Raw genomic sequence first — 15,432 nt, 5'->3', positions numbered from 1 at the left:
GTACAAAAGGAAAGTAAAAGGCTATGCTGGATTTATGAATAAATTTGAATCTATTATTTGTAAAAAAAATGGAAAAGTATGCTTAACAAGGTTTAAATAATTCATTAAATATTGTATTTATAAAAGTATTGTGTCTGCTAGTGAAGCACAATTTTCTGCATAATTGAAAAGACTCTCTTAAGAAAAACTGATTTTTCAACACTTAAACAGGCTTTTCAGTAATAAAAGCACAAACAGCAATGATTAACTTACTTCAAGAAAAAAATTAACCAGGTATGGATCTTGTTTCAATTTTGAACATACTGTGCAGAGAAACTGGATTTCTTCATTTTCTGTAGGCGTTGCAAGAACTTCACCACAGAGTCTTATTAATTTCTGTTGAAAAATTACAGAAATATTTTTTAAATTAGATTTTTTTTTAAAAAGTAACAATTTCTAATGATTCTTTTGTAGAATCATACTTTAGATGTCCTTAAAATAAGAAAACAAATATATTTAATAATCAAAAAGAATGTATTTTTAAATGTACCATTTTTAAAATTAATCCAGTACCTGTACAGGTCGGTGTACATTTATGTGTGGAAGAAGAGGTTGCTGTATTCTTCCCAGAAGTTTAGTATAAAAAGATAAAACCTGCTGTTTCATGCCTGGAGGACACTAGGGAAAAAATGAGCAAAAATTAAAAATTATATGGAAACTGATGAAAACAATTATTTTCAATATTTTTATATGTGTAGCTTTAGTTGACAAGCTTCTGATATTACACAGAGATTTATTTTTTAACTTGTACAGTATTGAGCTCTTCTGAGTTCTATTTTGACTGAAAGGTGGCAACAAATATTTAACAGAATACAAAATTATTCTTCTAACAAACAAGAATAAATTTTATAACAAACAGAACACAATTATAGTATTTAAGAAAACTGATTTTTCATAATACACCTTACACAGCAGAGTCAAACATGTAGTACCTATTGGAAATACCTTAAAATAAATATATCTTACTATGATTGTTGACCCCTATGAAATGTAGTTTCTTTAAAGATTCCCAGCAGGTGCTATGTGCTTGCCCATGTGGACTCTGAATCACATATTTCCACCTGAATCAATCTCGGCCCGGACCTTTTTTGTACATCATGCCAGCATTTTAAACTAACAGTGATACATGAGTGCATAGGCATGGTTGCATTGGTTGGATGAAAAGCAACCAACGTTGTTTAGGTATGACTTACTGAAAATGTAATTAGCATTTGTGGCCCTAAAACTGCTAGACGAGGCCATGTATGCTGACACTTTCCCAGCAGCAATCTCACACATGGGAGGGGGAACTACAATGAAAGTTAACATCACAGAAAGGATGGTGATTTGCCTTTAAAGCTATACTGCACAGTTTGATGAGATTTACAATTCAGATCAATCATGAACTGAGAACTTCAGTAAAGACTAAGATAAACTGGGCAGTAAGAAAATAGGATTGAATAACTCAGGAACAAACCAATTCAGCATTCAATAGTTTTCAATCTGCCCAACTTGCGAGACTTTCACATACAGTATGCCATGTGTTTATGCATGATTCTAACTCTTAGTAGCAATATCTCTTCCTAAAATATCATTTCCAACGCATCATTTCTTGTTCAACAAGACTGGAAGAACATGAAGATTTAATATGTGTTAAATAAATACAATTACATCCAATCATAAAGTCTGGCCTTTATTGATAAAACCTGATATACTTACATCAGCCTTGCCCAAGGTGTATAAAGTTTCCAAGATTTTGTGATGTAGCAGATATTCCATACAAGGCCCTGTTTCCCCAAATTCCCTTTCATTTTCTTCTTGAACTAAAATGTCCAACATCTGCTCCAGATGTGATGGAATATTGGTATCAGTCACAGGCGCTTTGTCATCTACAGAAAGCATTTACATTAAGATGCAGCTTTATTAGCATGGTATAGTAACTTACCAATATAGCAAATATTCTTTTTATTTACTTTTAAATTTTCTCACGTGATAGAAGAAATAAAAAAGGCAAATGTATGTATTGTTTTTACTAACCACTGAAATTGGTGCATATCTGTTGGAACAAACCATTTATACTACTGGTGTAATAAATTAACTGAAGCCTAAGTGGTATTTATTTATCTCAGAACACTAAAAGCAATGGAGATACAATTTCATCTAAGGAAACAATTACGTTATAAATAAGCCAAAGGAAAGTTTACTCCATTTCCTCTTATGCAACTTTCTACAAATAAATGGTATTTCAAGGTAAAGAAAGTCAAAGTCACAGGAACAACTTGCAACAGCTGAACTTCTGGACTTTTAACATTACAAATGTGTTTCAGAAGTGTTGCCAAGTACACCATCTAGAGGTCATCAACTAGATTCCCCTTTATTTTATTATTCCTTGGATCCGATTCTGTGTAGGCCATATGTGCGGAACTACAATTCCCATCCACTGAATTGCTGAAGGGCAATAAATTGAAGATTATTTTAGATCACTACTTTCTAAGTAACAACAAAGAATTTTGTCTTACCTGATGTTTCTATGTAATAATGGGTAATTGCCTTCCAATGGTAAACAAAATCCTCTTGCAATGGAAGGGAAGGTGCAAGCTGAAAAAATACAAACAAGTGGAAGATATAAAATATGTATTTTATATTCCTCTAAACATCTTTGCAATTTACTTACGAATTTGTCACAAAATATACTGGACAGATACATTGTTCAACAGGACAATGATATAAAATACAGCTGTCATTAAATCAGGTTACATAATTCTGAAAAAATGATCCATAGAGCTATGTATATTATCTTTTTTACTTTTTTACTTTTACTTATAAAATTTATTCTGATTTTATTTAGAGGAAAAGTTAAAAGGGAAAATTAGAACAAAACAAAAGCAATATGACAAGGACCCTAACAAGACTTATGACCTTTGGTTCAGTGACCGTTTGAAGTTACAACAGTGTTGAAAAAATGGACTTATGGCTGGTCCCAGGATTACAAGCATTTAAGTACCCTTGCTATCACATTATCAAAATTTGGGCCCGCCTGCACTTATAGAAGGGGTGCTTCAACTCCACATACCTGCCTATATCCCCTTCCCCATCTCTGCCCTTTTGGTATTCCACACTCCACCATATACCTCTGTTCACAGCTGCCCTTTGCTATCCTCTTCACCCTGCTAATGGCCCAGGATCCAGGTGCTGGGTGACGGTAAAGCTTTGAGATACATGTGGTAAGGTCAGCAGGACAATGGAACTCATTTGTTGAAGAGAGCTAACTAGGCCTGGAGTGATGGCAATGCTGGAAGAAGTGGAGAGATTAAGGCTTCTGGACTGTGCAATACATACTGTGTAGTTGTGCCGCAAGTATTCCTGGAAAAGTGGCCTGCAAGGATGTCCATTCATAAACATGCCCAGCACTGCCATAAATGCTATTGGCACTGGGATATTTAAAAGTGGTATCCAGGGCCAGCAGTTCTTCAGGACCCTGGTGATGGCAGATGGATCCCTGATTAGGGCTGCCTCGATCAAAGCTTACAAACCTATGCCTGCAACAAAAGCCTATGCCTGCAACACACCCTCCTCCATGGTTGCTAATATTGCCTCTGCCACACATGCCAAAGAACTCCTTTGTTTTTACAAGACTACCCACTCCACAATCTCTCTGGCCAATGGGGAGGTGAACCACATGATGTAAGGGACGGCTTAGCCATTTAACTTTTAATGTATTGAACATCTCAAGTGTCTTAAGAGCTTTTTCTGATTGGCCAAACCCTTTACTTTATCATGTGGCTTACCTTCCTTTCCCAGACCTTACTAGTGCTTTTCTTAGTTGGTATTTGAGAAGAAAAGACTGAGCTTTCACTAGAGGGAACAAAAAAAGATACAAAACAAAACACAGGGTCTGTGGCTACTAGAATAGTCTATAATAGGGGTGTCAAACTGACAGCCCGCGAGCCAGTTGCATCATGCGTAAGCCGCATCCACCCCATCTCCGGCAATGCGAAAAAAGTCACGATATGTCACGACACATCACGTGACATGGTGAGTTTGACATCTGTGGTCTATAAATATTATAAATACATAAATAAAAATTTCTAATTTTTTAACATGACATTTAATATCATACTACTTAACTGAGAAATACGTGCAAACTTTTGTCTGCACATTCCATGCTTATATCACTGTATTTTATTTCCACTAAAAATATCCTGTTTAATTTAGCATAATTTCCTCCTACACCCAATCTTAGATACTATAATAAATATGATCTGAAATCATCATTACCCCAAGGCTTTAAATCCTGCTTTCCTTAAATTGCTGCCTAGTAATTAGTTTCTTGGCTTAACTTTAATAGGAAACAAATTCTCAACTACAGTGGTTAAGATCTTACTTTCTGGAAATCAAACCATACAAATTATATTATGGTATAGTTCTGGATATGCCCGTGTGTTTTTTCTCACTTGTTTTGCACCCGTCAGTGCCTACTTTATGTTTTTCTTTTGTGGTTGGCAATACTACTACAGCAGCCATTCCATCAATAAAAAGTCCATTTGTGACTTATTCAATACCTGAATTATTTTTTCAAAATCCAAAATACCAAAAATGTCCAACAATTCAAATTGTTGTGGCTCTTCAGGCTTAGCATATGTGAACCCTGCTAGTGATTTTAATGAGCCACAAAACTAGCTGCTTCTTCTTCTTCTTTTTGCTCATTCAGCAAACTGAATGAACACAAAAAATTAAAAGTATGTAAAACTTTGTAAATTCAGCTAGCAGTTAGAGACCCATACTATTTAATAATTTGAGTTTTACTACTCTGATAAAAAATACCTGCTAATGGGATTGGTGCTCTAAATCATTTCTACAGTAATTTCTTAATAATAATAATAATAATAATAATAATAATAATAATAATAATAATAATAATAATAGTAATAATAATAATAATGATGATGATGATGATGATGATGATGATGATGTTGGAAGGGACCTTGGAGGTCATCTAGTCCAACCCCGTGCTCAGGCAGGAAACCTTATACCATTTCAGGCAAATGGCTGTCCAGTCTCTTCTTAAAAACCTCCAGTGTTGGAGCATTCACCACCTCTGGAGGCAGGTTGTTCCACTGGTTAATTGTTCTGTCAGGAAGTTTCTCCTTAGTTCTAGGTTGCTTCTCTCCTTGACTAGTTTCCATCCGTTGCTTCTTGTCCTGCTTTCAGGTGCTTTGGAGAATAGCTTGACTCCCTCTTCTTTGTGGTAGCCCCTGAGATATTGGAACACTGCTATCATGTCACCCCTCACCTTTCTCTTCATTAAACTACACATACCCAATTCCAGCAAACGTTCCCTATATGTTTTAGCCTCCAGCCCGCTAATCATCTTTGTTGCTCTTCTCTGTACCCTTTCTAGAGTCTCGACATCTTTTTTACATCGTGGTGACCAAAACTGGATGCAGTATTCCAGGTGTGGCCTTACCAAAGCATTGTAAAGTGGTATTAGTACTTCACTTGATCTTGATTCTATCCCTCTGTTAATGCAGCCTAGCACTGTGTTGGCTTTTTTGGCAGCTGCAGCACACTGCTGGCTCATATTGAAGTGATTGTCTACTAAGACACCGAGATCCCTCTCACAGTTACTACTATTGAGCAAGGTACCACCTATACTATACCTATGCATTTGATTTTTCCTGCCTAATGTAGAACCTTACTTTTTTCACCATTGAATTTCATTTTGTTAGATAGTGCCCAGTGTTCGAGTCTGTCCAGATCCTTCTGTATCTTAAGCCTATCTTTGGGGCTTGCTTTGTAAAAACATAAAATAAAATCAATCTTTGCATATGGATCATAAATTTTATTTACTGTGCACTGAAATATGTATGAACCAACTGTTATGATCTGGAAAATAAACAGCAATACCATTGCCTAACCCTAGTATTAAAAGCCCCAACACACCAGTGTTTCTAAGTAATGCATAAGATGTATGACTTGATTAATGCAAATAATACACACACACACAAATTAAAAATGTAATTTGTACAAATAAGTGGTCTGCATTTTCTGTTCCATGGTAAAATTGTGAATATCAAAGTTGTGTATAGCAAGATCTTGAATCTATGGGAATTGAAAAGTTATATTCCAGACCCTACAATTATCCTCTTCCCCTGAGAACTTCATTTCTTTTCCTTCCATAGATATTTTCTTTACAATATACCTCCTTCCTCCCTCAGTCATGATGGGTATCATTGGTTCAGAGTGATAGGGCTTCAGGTGGTCTGTTCTTCAAATTGAATTTGGTTGGCTGGTGATATACAGAAACGCTCCATTTGCACCTTTTGGGTCATATTAGTTTTTCTGCTCTCTATTTCAGGGGTCCCCAACCTTGGCAACTTTAACATGGCAGGCTGGGGAATTCTGGGAGTTGAAGTTCACAGGTCTTAAAGTTGCCAAGGTTGGGGACCCCTGCTCTACTTTCTTTTATGATATTAGAATAGGAGATTCTTGATTATAGAACTGGCATTCATTGGCACAACTGAGAATTCCACCATGAGAAGGAGCAAATAAACAGACATTGTGAAAACACATTGTGATTATTTGTATGTAACCACAAAAGTCCATCTGTCATTCTTTGCTTTCCTAAAGTAACAAAGTACAAGGTCAAAACTAAGGATACATTAAAAGCTTTACATATACTAAGGTTTGATCTCTATCAATCACAGATATGAGAAACCATGGATAACCATAAATTGACTCAAATGACAATTACCTTCAGTATTTTAGAAACATGTGACTTCTTAAATACATGTGGCATCCAAAGAGAAAAATGCTATGCAGCATTTGAAATGTACTGAACCATGAGTCAGGTTGTAACCTTAGAGTGAGAGGTAAATTTATAATCAGAAGCTATTTCTTTTTATCTTTTTTTCTCCCTTCCTTGCAGTTTTAGCTTTCCCTTTGATTTCTTTTTCTTTCCTCTTCCCTACTTTTTATTAATTTGAATTAGTTTTCTTTTTTTAAAACTTTAAAATTATTACACACACACACACACACACACACACACACAGAAACACACACATAAAGGAATTAATGCTGCCTGCAACATAAAATTCATGTTTCAGTTCTTGTAGCAGAAATAATTCCTTGATCTATATAATTGGCTGGGATGCAATCTACTCACAGAAATTATACTTATATTAATGTGTTTGTGTGTGTGCGCGTGTGCACACATGAGCTTTTATCACAATCAAGCTGTATACAAGGAAGCATTTCCTTTGCAGAGGAACAGATGATGCTATGTGTTCAGCATAGATTAATTGTAGGAATAACTTGTGTGGATCGTATGACAAGTTTTCTATGCATGCGGATGTCACACAACTCCCCCTTATGTCAACTCATATTTCTTTAGGGCCTACTATACTTGAATCTATACTTTGTAAAGTGATACCAATCCATGGGAACCGGGACGCACAGCTGGAGGTAAATGGCAGGTAAGTAAGCGAAACCGAAATCATCCACCTTGGTCTGTGGAAAAATTGTTTTCCATGAAACTGGTCCATGGTGCCAAAAAGATTGGGAACCGCTGTCCTAGTATATACAGTCTTAATCAAAATCTTGTTAGCAAAAAGTCCTACCATGTTTAATACAACTTTCTGGTTAAAGGCATATAAAAGTTACAATTAATTTCTGTTGTCAATTTTTCAATGTGACAAGGATGCAATTCCACTTGTGCCAGGCTCTTATATGAAAAATATATGCTTATAAAAATTCGGCTTTACTAGTAATATGCTGCTTTTACTCCACCCTTTCCAATTGCTTAGTTGACTCCTATGATTAAATATGCCATAAACTTAGCATCTAGCAGAGCAGCTAATGAATACCTTGGAAAAGATATTCAAATGCCGTTATGTATCTATATCTACAAAGATCAGAATTATGCAAGCTATGTTATCCCCTGTGACACTCTGTGGAAGTGAAAGTTGTACTTTAAAGAAATAGGATAGGCAGAGTGTTGATGCTTTTCCACTTGAATGTTGAAGAAGACTTCTAAGAATATCATGAACAGCCAAGAAATAAAAAAGATCATTGAACAAATCATTCTAGAGTTCTTGAGACCCAAATCATTAGGCTCAAATTATCCTACTTCGGACACATTATGCGAAGACCCAACTCTCCAGAAATACTCTTATGCTGGGAAAGATAGAAACTAAAGAAGAGGATGAACAGAAGCAAAATAGACTTACAGAGTTACAGAAATGATGAGCACATCTTGGAGTCAAAAATGACTTGATGGCACATAATGGATCTATCAATAATTAAAGTACATGAAGAACCTACGCTTCGTAATCATACATGGCACAGTTGTGGTAAAGCCCTGAACCAATCTATGCTTACGATGTCATCTTTTTGATTTCTTGCTGAATGTGCAACAGGGGACTTTGTCTCCTCCATGTCCAGCACAGAACTTCAATGGATCGATTGTCTAAGTTCAAATAATCCTATTCCTGCCAACAATCTCCTAGGTTTTTATAAGCAGATGGTATAAGGAGCCAGATGTGAGCCATTAAACTCCCTCATTTCTACACTTTTGCTCCCTGGGGGAACATCTTTAAAATCAAGGATCTGGTGATCTGATAGCAGATCAGATCCTCTCTTCGAAGCACACGCTGCACTGGAGAAACAACGGCCCCCTCTGAAAACCAAAATTGGAAGACTCACATATAACACAAGCTGTATTTTGTGGAAAGGTCTTTTTTGCTATTGTCCTAAAGGCTTCCAAAAATAGCACTACACCCATGTTAATTGTCTAATTGTCTTTTATTGCAAAACGGGTATCTTTTTTATTTACCAGAGCCTTTTAGCCTTCTATTTGGCTACACTTTTTGTTTTAACATAAACATTTGTCTATTTGTTGATCCCTCCTGTAGTCCAGGCCCAGAAGCATAATTGAAGAGGGCTATAAAATAATTTTTTAAAATAGACAAATAAAGAAGGGAAACTGAGCTATGTAGCTGAATTCAATCAGAGACTAGAAGGAAAAAAAGGAAGCGAGAATTATATCAACTTCTTATAGCCTACTTTGCCATCTGAATCCGGGTGGGATCTCCCCTTCTTCCCCAACAGGAAAAATTAAATAAAATTATTAGGTGATCTGAAGCAAAAAGACGAAGGCGGTCGAACGGGAGAGGGAAACCGAGAAGGCCCTGAAAAATAAGTTCTCCCCAGCTTTAGGCCCGAGGTAAGCCCCGGCCTTGCGTGGCGGGCGCTGCCGGTGGCCTTACCGCTTCCACGGCGTGCTGCAGGATGGAGGTGAACTTGGAGAACATCTTGTCCCTGGACTGGAGCAGCCGCTGACGGGAGGATCTGGAGAACTCTTCGATCCGCCGCCTCCGCTCCAGGGTGAGGGCTGCATGCGGCTGACCGGGCAGCGGGGATCGGATCGGCTACCGAAGCAAGTCGGGCTGCCCAGCTCCGCCTGCCGCAGGAGACACCGTGGCACTGAAGGAGGCGAACACCCACCCGCGCCGGGCTTCGGCTACGGAGCCCGGAAGCCGGAAGCCGAGCGCCTTCGCAGGGCGCCGTTGCTTTTGCTCCCTCCCCTCTCAGGGGCCTCCGAGAGCCGCTACGTCCGCGGACGCCGGTGCTGCAGCGCTTAAGCCGGAGCCGCTTAAGCAGAAAACAACGCGGGCTCCGAGAAGAACTACATAGAAGAGCGCTGTGGTGTAACGCCAACGGCCACTAAAGGATCTCCCAAGCGCAGCTCTTCTTCCCCTCCCTCCCTCCCTCCCTCGCAAGATCAAGCAAATGCCCGACGAGGCAGAGCGAAGTTCTGATGCACGGCAGGTGCCTATTGCAGGGGAAGGAGGCGGCGGGGGGGGCGAGAGAGGGAGAAAAGCGATAACACGAATGCAACTACCGGCCCAGGGAGGAAGAGGCGAAAGAGGCGGCGAGTTGGCCTTATCTCGAAGCGTTCGCTGGCTGAAAAGGGGTCGACCCAACCTCCTGTCCCGACCCAGATGCTCACTCACCTCTGGCGGACATGGCTCAGACGGACCAAGAGAGAGGAGGAGGAGGAGGCGGCGAGCGCAAGAAGCGAAGCCCCCCCGACGTTAACCGGGCGCAGCCGAGCAGCATCTCCCCATGTGCCGCCGGGACTGCGAGCGAGAGGGCGGTACCTGTCTGCGTCTCAAAGGGAGCGAGGGAGCGCCGCGGAGTAGCACAAGAGCCGACCGCCGCAGCCACTGCGAGCAGCGGCCGGCTGGGCCTGGGCGGGGCCATTTGCCGCTTCGCCAGGCGCTGCAGCGCCAGTCGGGTCTGGCTAAAAAAACAAGCGCCTTTCCCGGCCCACCAATTCGTGGCCGGGGCGGCCTGCGGAAGAGCGGGGTGGGGGTGGGGGGGGCGATTTGCCTCTTCGCTCCTTGACGCAATAACATTCCGGAATGAATTCTGGCTTAGCCGCCGGATAAAGAAGCCAAGTCTGTTTTTCTGAGGGCAACTCGGGACATACATGCCGTTTGCATCGAGCTAGCAACAGGTACTACCGTCATCCAGGATATTTTTAAAAGGGGAGGGGGGCGCCTCCAGGTGCCCACAATGAAGGAACCTCAGCCAGTATAAACTTATGCAAACTGTATTTAAAATGATCGGTATTTTGATCAGCAATTTTGCATTTAAAGCAGTTAAATCGGTTAAAATATATTCTAAAATATATTCTAAATGTACAGTTTTCCCCACGCAAATATTATAGTATTGTTTTCAATGGGCAGAGAATAATGGAGGGGAAAAACTGACTTTGAGGTAAGATGAATGAGAAAAAGGGGGAATGTTCAGATAATTATTCTTCATTTGAGGCCTTTCAGAGCCTTTAAAAAGTCCTGTTGATTCCAGATAGATAGATAGATGGATAGATGATACATGATGGATAGATAGATGGATAGATAGATAACCTTTATTGTATCTTTTTACTGTAGACACAATGGCACGCATTAAAAATGGAATTTAGTTGCTTGCTCTCAAACTGCAATGAAGGTTTTATAGTTTGTGATGTTGTGTGTGACTTCAGATATGTGGTGATTCATCAGCTGAAGCACAACCATATTATGGTTACAAAACCAGTCAGTGTTGTTGATACCTCCTGGTATGGGAAAAAACAGAAACTGACCTCAAACCTGGCTCCAAACCTGCTTTTTTTCAAGAGGGATACGACAATGTGCACCTTGGTCAACTATTACACAGCTCATTCTCTTGGCACAAATAGCAAGACTTTAATCCCAGAAGAATTTCCAGGTGGATATGTTTTCTCAAGATAAATTGATGGCCAGAATACTATTGTAGAGTTTATAATGTATGAAATGTCTAAAACATTATCTGTAAGTTCTAGATATAACAAAAGCACCATCCTTTTCATTCAACGATAGTAGGTACGTCATATATCATCTATATGAAGCCGCTGGGTGAGATCATTCGTGGTTTTGGAGTTGGGTATCATCAGTACGCGGATGATACCCAGCTTTTCATTTAGACCCCAAACCACCCCAGTGATGCCCTCGACGTGATGTCCAGTTGCCTGGAGGCGGTTCGGGTCTGGATGGGGAGGAACAGGCTTCGACTCAACCCTGAAAAGACTGAGTGGCTGTGCGTACCGGCATCTCGGGATATTCAGAATATTCCATCTCTTTCTATGGGGAGTGAGTTATTACCCCCCGTAGATAGGGCTCACAACTTGGGAGTCCTCCTAGATTCACAGCTTTCTTTAGAAGACCATATAGTAAATGTGACTAGGGGGGCCTTCGCCCAGGTTCGCCTGGTGCGCCAGTTGCGGCCCTATCTAGACCGGGATGCCTTGCGTATGGTCACTCACGCGCTCGTGACCTCTTGTTTGGACTACTGCAATGCTCTCTACATGGGGCTGCCCTTGAGGACCACTCGGAGGCTCCAACTGGTACAGAATGCAGCCGCGAGAGTTGTGTTGGGAGTCTCCCGATACTCCCATGTTACACCCCTGCTCCGCGAGCTGCATTGGCTCCCAGTTGTCTTCTGGGTGAGATTCAAGGTGCTGGTAATGACCTACAAAGCCCTTCATGGCATGGGTCCGGAATACCTCAGGGAGCACCTGTGGCCGGCATCAACTTCCCTCCGCCCAGTGCGCTCCCACAGAGAAGGCCTCCTCAGGGTGCCACCGGTCAAAGAATGTCGACTGGTGGCCCCCAGGGGGAGGGCGTTCTCTGTGGGCGCGCCGGATTTATGGAACCATCTTCCGGTTGAGCTCCGGATGGCGCCCGACCTTCGCTCCTTCCGGCGCGATCTAAACACTTACCTGTTCGAACAAGCCGGCCTGGCCTGATGGGTGATGGGTTTGGGTTTTATTGATTTTTATGTATTTTAACTTAACTTAATGTTATAGTTTTTGGGCATCTTGTTTAATCTTTTTTAACTTTTGTATTCTTGTTTTCTAACATGTATTGCCCTGTTCACCACCCTGAGTCCTTTGGGAGAAGGGCGGTATACAAATATAATAAAATAAATAAATAAATAAATATATACAATCAAAATCTTCAGAGCAACTAAAAGTATCTGCTCTATGACACACTATATACATCTGTCATAATGATTAAAACAATATTTCAGAGGGCTTCATTCTGTCTGCCTAAATGTGCACCCAAGTCTTTAATAAGTCTAAAAACTATCCTGATTTCACTAAAAATCTGAATTGAACTCTGCCATCTGAGATACAGTCTCAAATTAGTATTGGAAAATCCTTTAGTGGTGTTGACTTTACAAGCATTGGCTTTCTCCCTCATGGCTATAGATTAAAATCCAAATATGTTGGATTTTACACTCAACATTTCATCTCTATTGGCTAAGAAAAAGTTCTGTTGGAAATCAGTTAAGAGGACTTGAGTTTTCTCTATAAAAGTATTACTTAACTATACCACTCGTAGCATAAAATAATGTTTTATTATTAGAGTTATTAGAGTTTTGGGGGAAGTCAGCTGAAGCTCCTAAGCCTTGTGTTTTTCATTTTGTCTTTCTAAAAAGTTATAATAAACTTATAAAATTAATTTTAATTATGTCAATTTTGAAAGAACAAACAAAAATCGCTCATTCTTATAAATCAGTGCAGGGTGTCTTTAAATCATGTACAAATAGTTTTTTTTCTTAAAATGAATTTAATGCAACAGCAAAACTTTGGCCATATTGGATCTTGGCAGAGAATGCATAATTAAGGATGCATGTGTTATACTTGCCTTAAATCCCCAATTTTTTGAATTTACGGTATCAACAATTACGCAATTTTCATGCATACTGATGTCAACATGATATAATACTGCAAGGATAAATCTACAGGGAATAATGCTGATAATTGTTGAGCTCTCTCAATGTTTGAATAGGCTTTTTAAAGGAAGGTCATGGAAGATAACTGAATAAATTCAGACAGATTTGTTTTCTTTCAAATATCTCCACCTCAATCTATTCAGTTAAATACACTGAAGCAGCCAATATGCTATCCATTGTAGATATCTAATGATTTGTGAGGTTGATCATTAGTTATATTATTAGTTGCAGTGTAAACAAAATACAAAATGAAGTCTATGAAGAATTCTCTAATTATGAGGAAATAGACAATTTACATCTGGGGAAAATAAATCAGATGTTTCCTGCAGATGGCAGTAGGTTTACACATTTTAAAGTGGATGCTATAAACCTCTAGGGGGGGGGGAATTGTGTTTTGTAGAAAAACTACCTGATTTATACAAAGTATGTAAACCCCATTTTAAATTTTCATTTTTAGAAAAAAGTGCATGTGAAATTGAATAAATTATTTAAAAAATAGAAAAAATATGTACAAATGCAAGGAAAATTCTTTTTGCTCATAGAACTTATTTTTTCATACCAGTCTTTCTAATGCAGTTTATCTGCAATTTTCTTTAACTGTATTTTACCATTTACAGGGAAATTTTACATCCTGGTCCATCATTACTGCTATTGTACTATTCAAATCTGTGTGTGCTGGTTGTAATAGATCAGTAACAGGAATAGGCATTGCCTAGGCAAGTGGGCTAAAACATTTTTAAAATCCAGAATGTCTTGACAGCATTTGAAGGATCACAGAAAAAGATTTCCTTAATTCACTGAAATATGAGAAGAGGAACGTATAGCGTTATCAGACTTGCAAGACTTAAAACTAATCCCAGTAAAAGTAGTTTCACCTTTTCTGCCAAGATGAGTTCATAATCTGGCCTACCTTAGTGGAGGACACCTCCCCCCCCCAGTCTACTCTTTGTTTGCTGTTTTTGTTGGCCTTATAAAGCATTGTTGAGTTTCAACAAGTAGTGACAATAACAACATATGGGGCCACCAGGATAATGGAAGAAGAGGAGGAGAACTGAACAGACGTGAGGACAAATATGACAAGGACCATGATAACATCATCCTCAGCAGGAAAGAGATTAGCAGTAGTAAGTGGACAAAACAGCCAGGGTCATGTTTGTCCATTTTTAATATATTAAGTTGAATGGAGCAGATGGATAAAGTTGTAGTCCTGAAAGACCAATTGTAGGACTGAATGAATTCCGGCATCCCGGAACATTCAAAATGTTCCATCGCTTTCTATGGGGGGTGAGCTCTTACCCCCCGTGGATAGGGCTCGCAACTTGGGAGTCCTCCTAGATTCACGACTTACCCTGGAAGACCATAAAGTAGCCGTGACTAGGGGGGCTTTCGCCCAGGTTCGCCTGGTGCGCCAGTTGCGGCCCTATCTGGACCGGGATGCCCTGTGTACGGTCACTCATGCGCTCGTGACCTCTCGCCTAGACTATTGTAATGCTCTCTACATGGGGCTTCCCTTGAAGACCACTCGGAGGCTCCAACTGGTACAGAATGCGGCCGCGAGAGTTGTCTTGGGAGTTTCCCGGTACTCCCATGTTACACCTTTGCTCCGCGAGCTGCATTGGTTACCAGTTGTCTTCCGGGTGAGGTTCAAGGTCTTGGTTATGATCTTTAAGTCCTTACATGGCATGGGTCCGGGATACCTCGAGGACCACCTGCTGCCGGCGTCAACTCCCCTCCGCCCTGTGCGTGCCCACAGAGAGGGCCTCCTCAGGGTGCCTCCGGTCAGGGAATGTCGACTGGTGGCCCCCAGGGGGAGGGCCTTCTCTGTGGGTGCCCCGGCACTATGGAACCAACTGCCGGTTGAGCTCCGGATGGCATCGGACCTCCGATCCTTCCGTCGCGGGTTGAAGACCCACTTGTTTGAGTTAGCTGGTCTGGCCTGAAGGGGAATATGGGTTTTTAATTGGTTTTATTATTTTACTATTACTGTATTTTAATTGGGCATGGTTTAATTCTCTTTTAATTTTTGTATAGTTATTTATATATGCCCTGTGAACCGCCCTGAGTCCCTAGGGAGAAGGGCGGTATAGAAATCCA

The 15,432-nt window shown here is 40.2% G+C and overlaps 1 protein-coding gene across 3 annotated transcripts in view; it reads right to left on the bottom strand.

The window, feature by feature from the left end:
- FHIP2A (FHF complex subunit HOOK interacting protein 2A) overlaps positions 1-11,643 on the bottom strand; it is a 40,977-nt gene extending 29,334 nt beyond the window's left edge. The window contains exons 1-6 of one of the 3 annotated variants that reach the window (XM_081328187.1): positions 10,032-11,643; positions 9,285-9,478; positions 2,538-2,616; positions 1,738-1,907; positions 553-657; positions 253-375 (exon numbers count right to left, since the gene is read on the bottom strand). In XM_081328187.1, the coding sequence (XP_081184313.1) occupies positions 253-375; positions 553-657; positions 1,738-1,907; positions 2,538-2,616; positions 9,285-9,329 (522 nt within the window). In that variant the 5' untranslated portion in view covers positions 9,330-9,478; positions 10,032-11,643. Of the gene's footprint in view, positions 1-252; positions 376-552; positions 658-1,737; positions 1,908-2,537; positions 2,617-9,284; positions 9,646-10,031 lie in introns of those variants that run through there. The other 2 variants (XM_081328188.1, XM_081328189.1) reach the window with 2 other exon arrangements.
- Between the last annotated feature and the right edge of the window lie 3,789 nt (positions 11,644-15,432).

The sequence above is a fragment of the Vipera berus genome (genome assembly GCF_964194415.1).
Source record: "Vipera berus genome assembly, chromosome: 5".
NCBI lineage: Eukaryota > Metazoa > Chordata > Lepidosauria > Squamata > Viperidae > Vipera > Vipera berus.
Note: the sequence above shows the minus strand (reverse complement) of the source record. Positions and strands in the feature narration are given on the sequence as shown.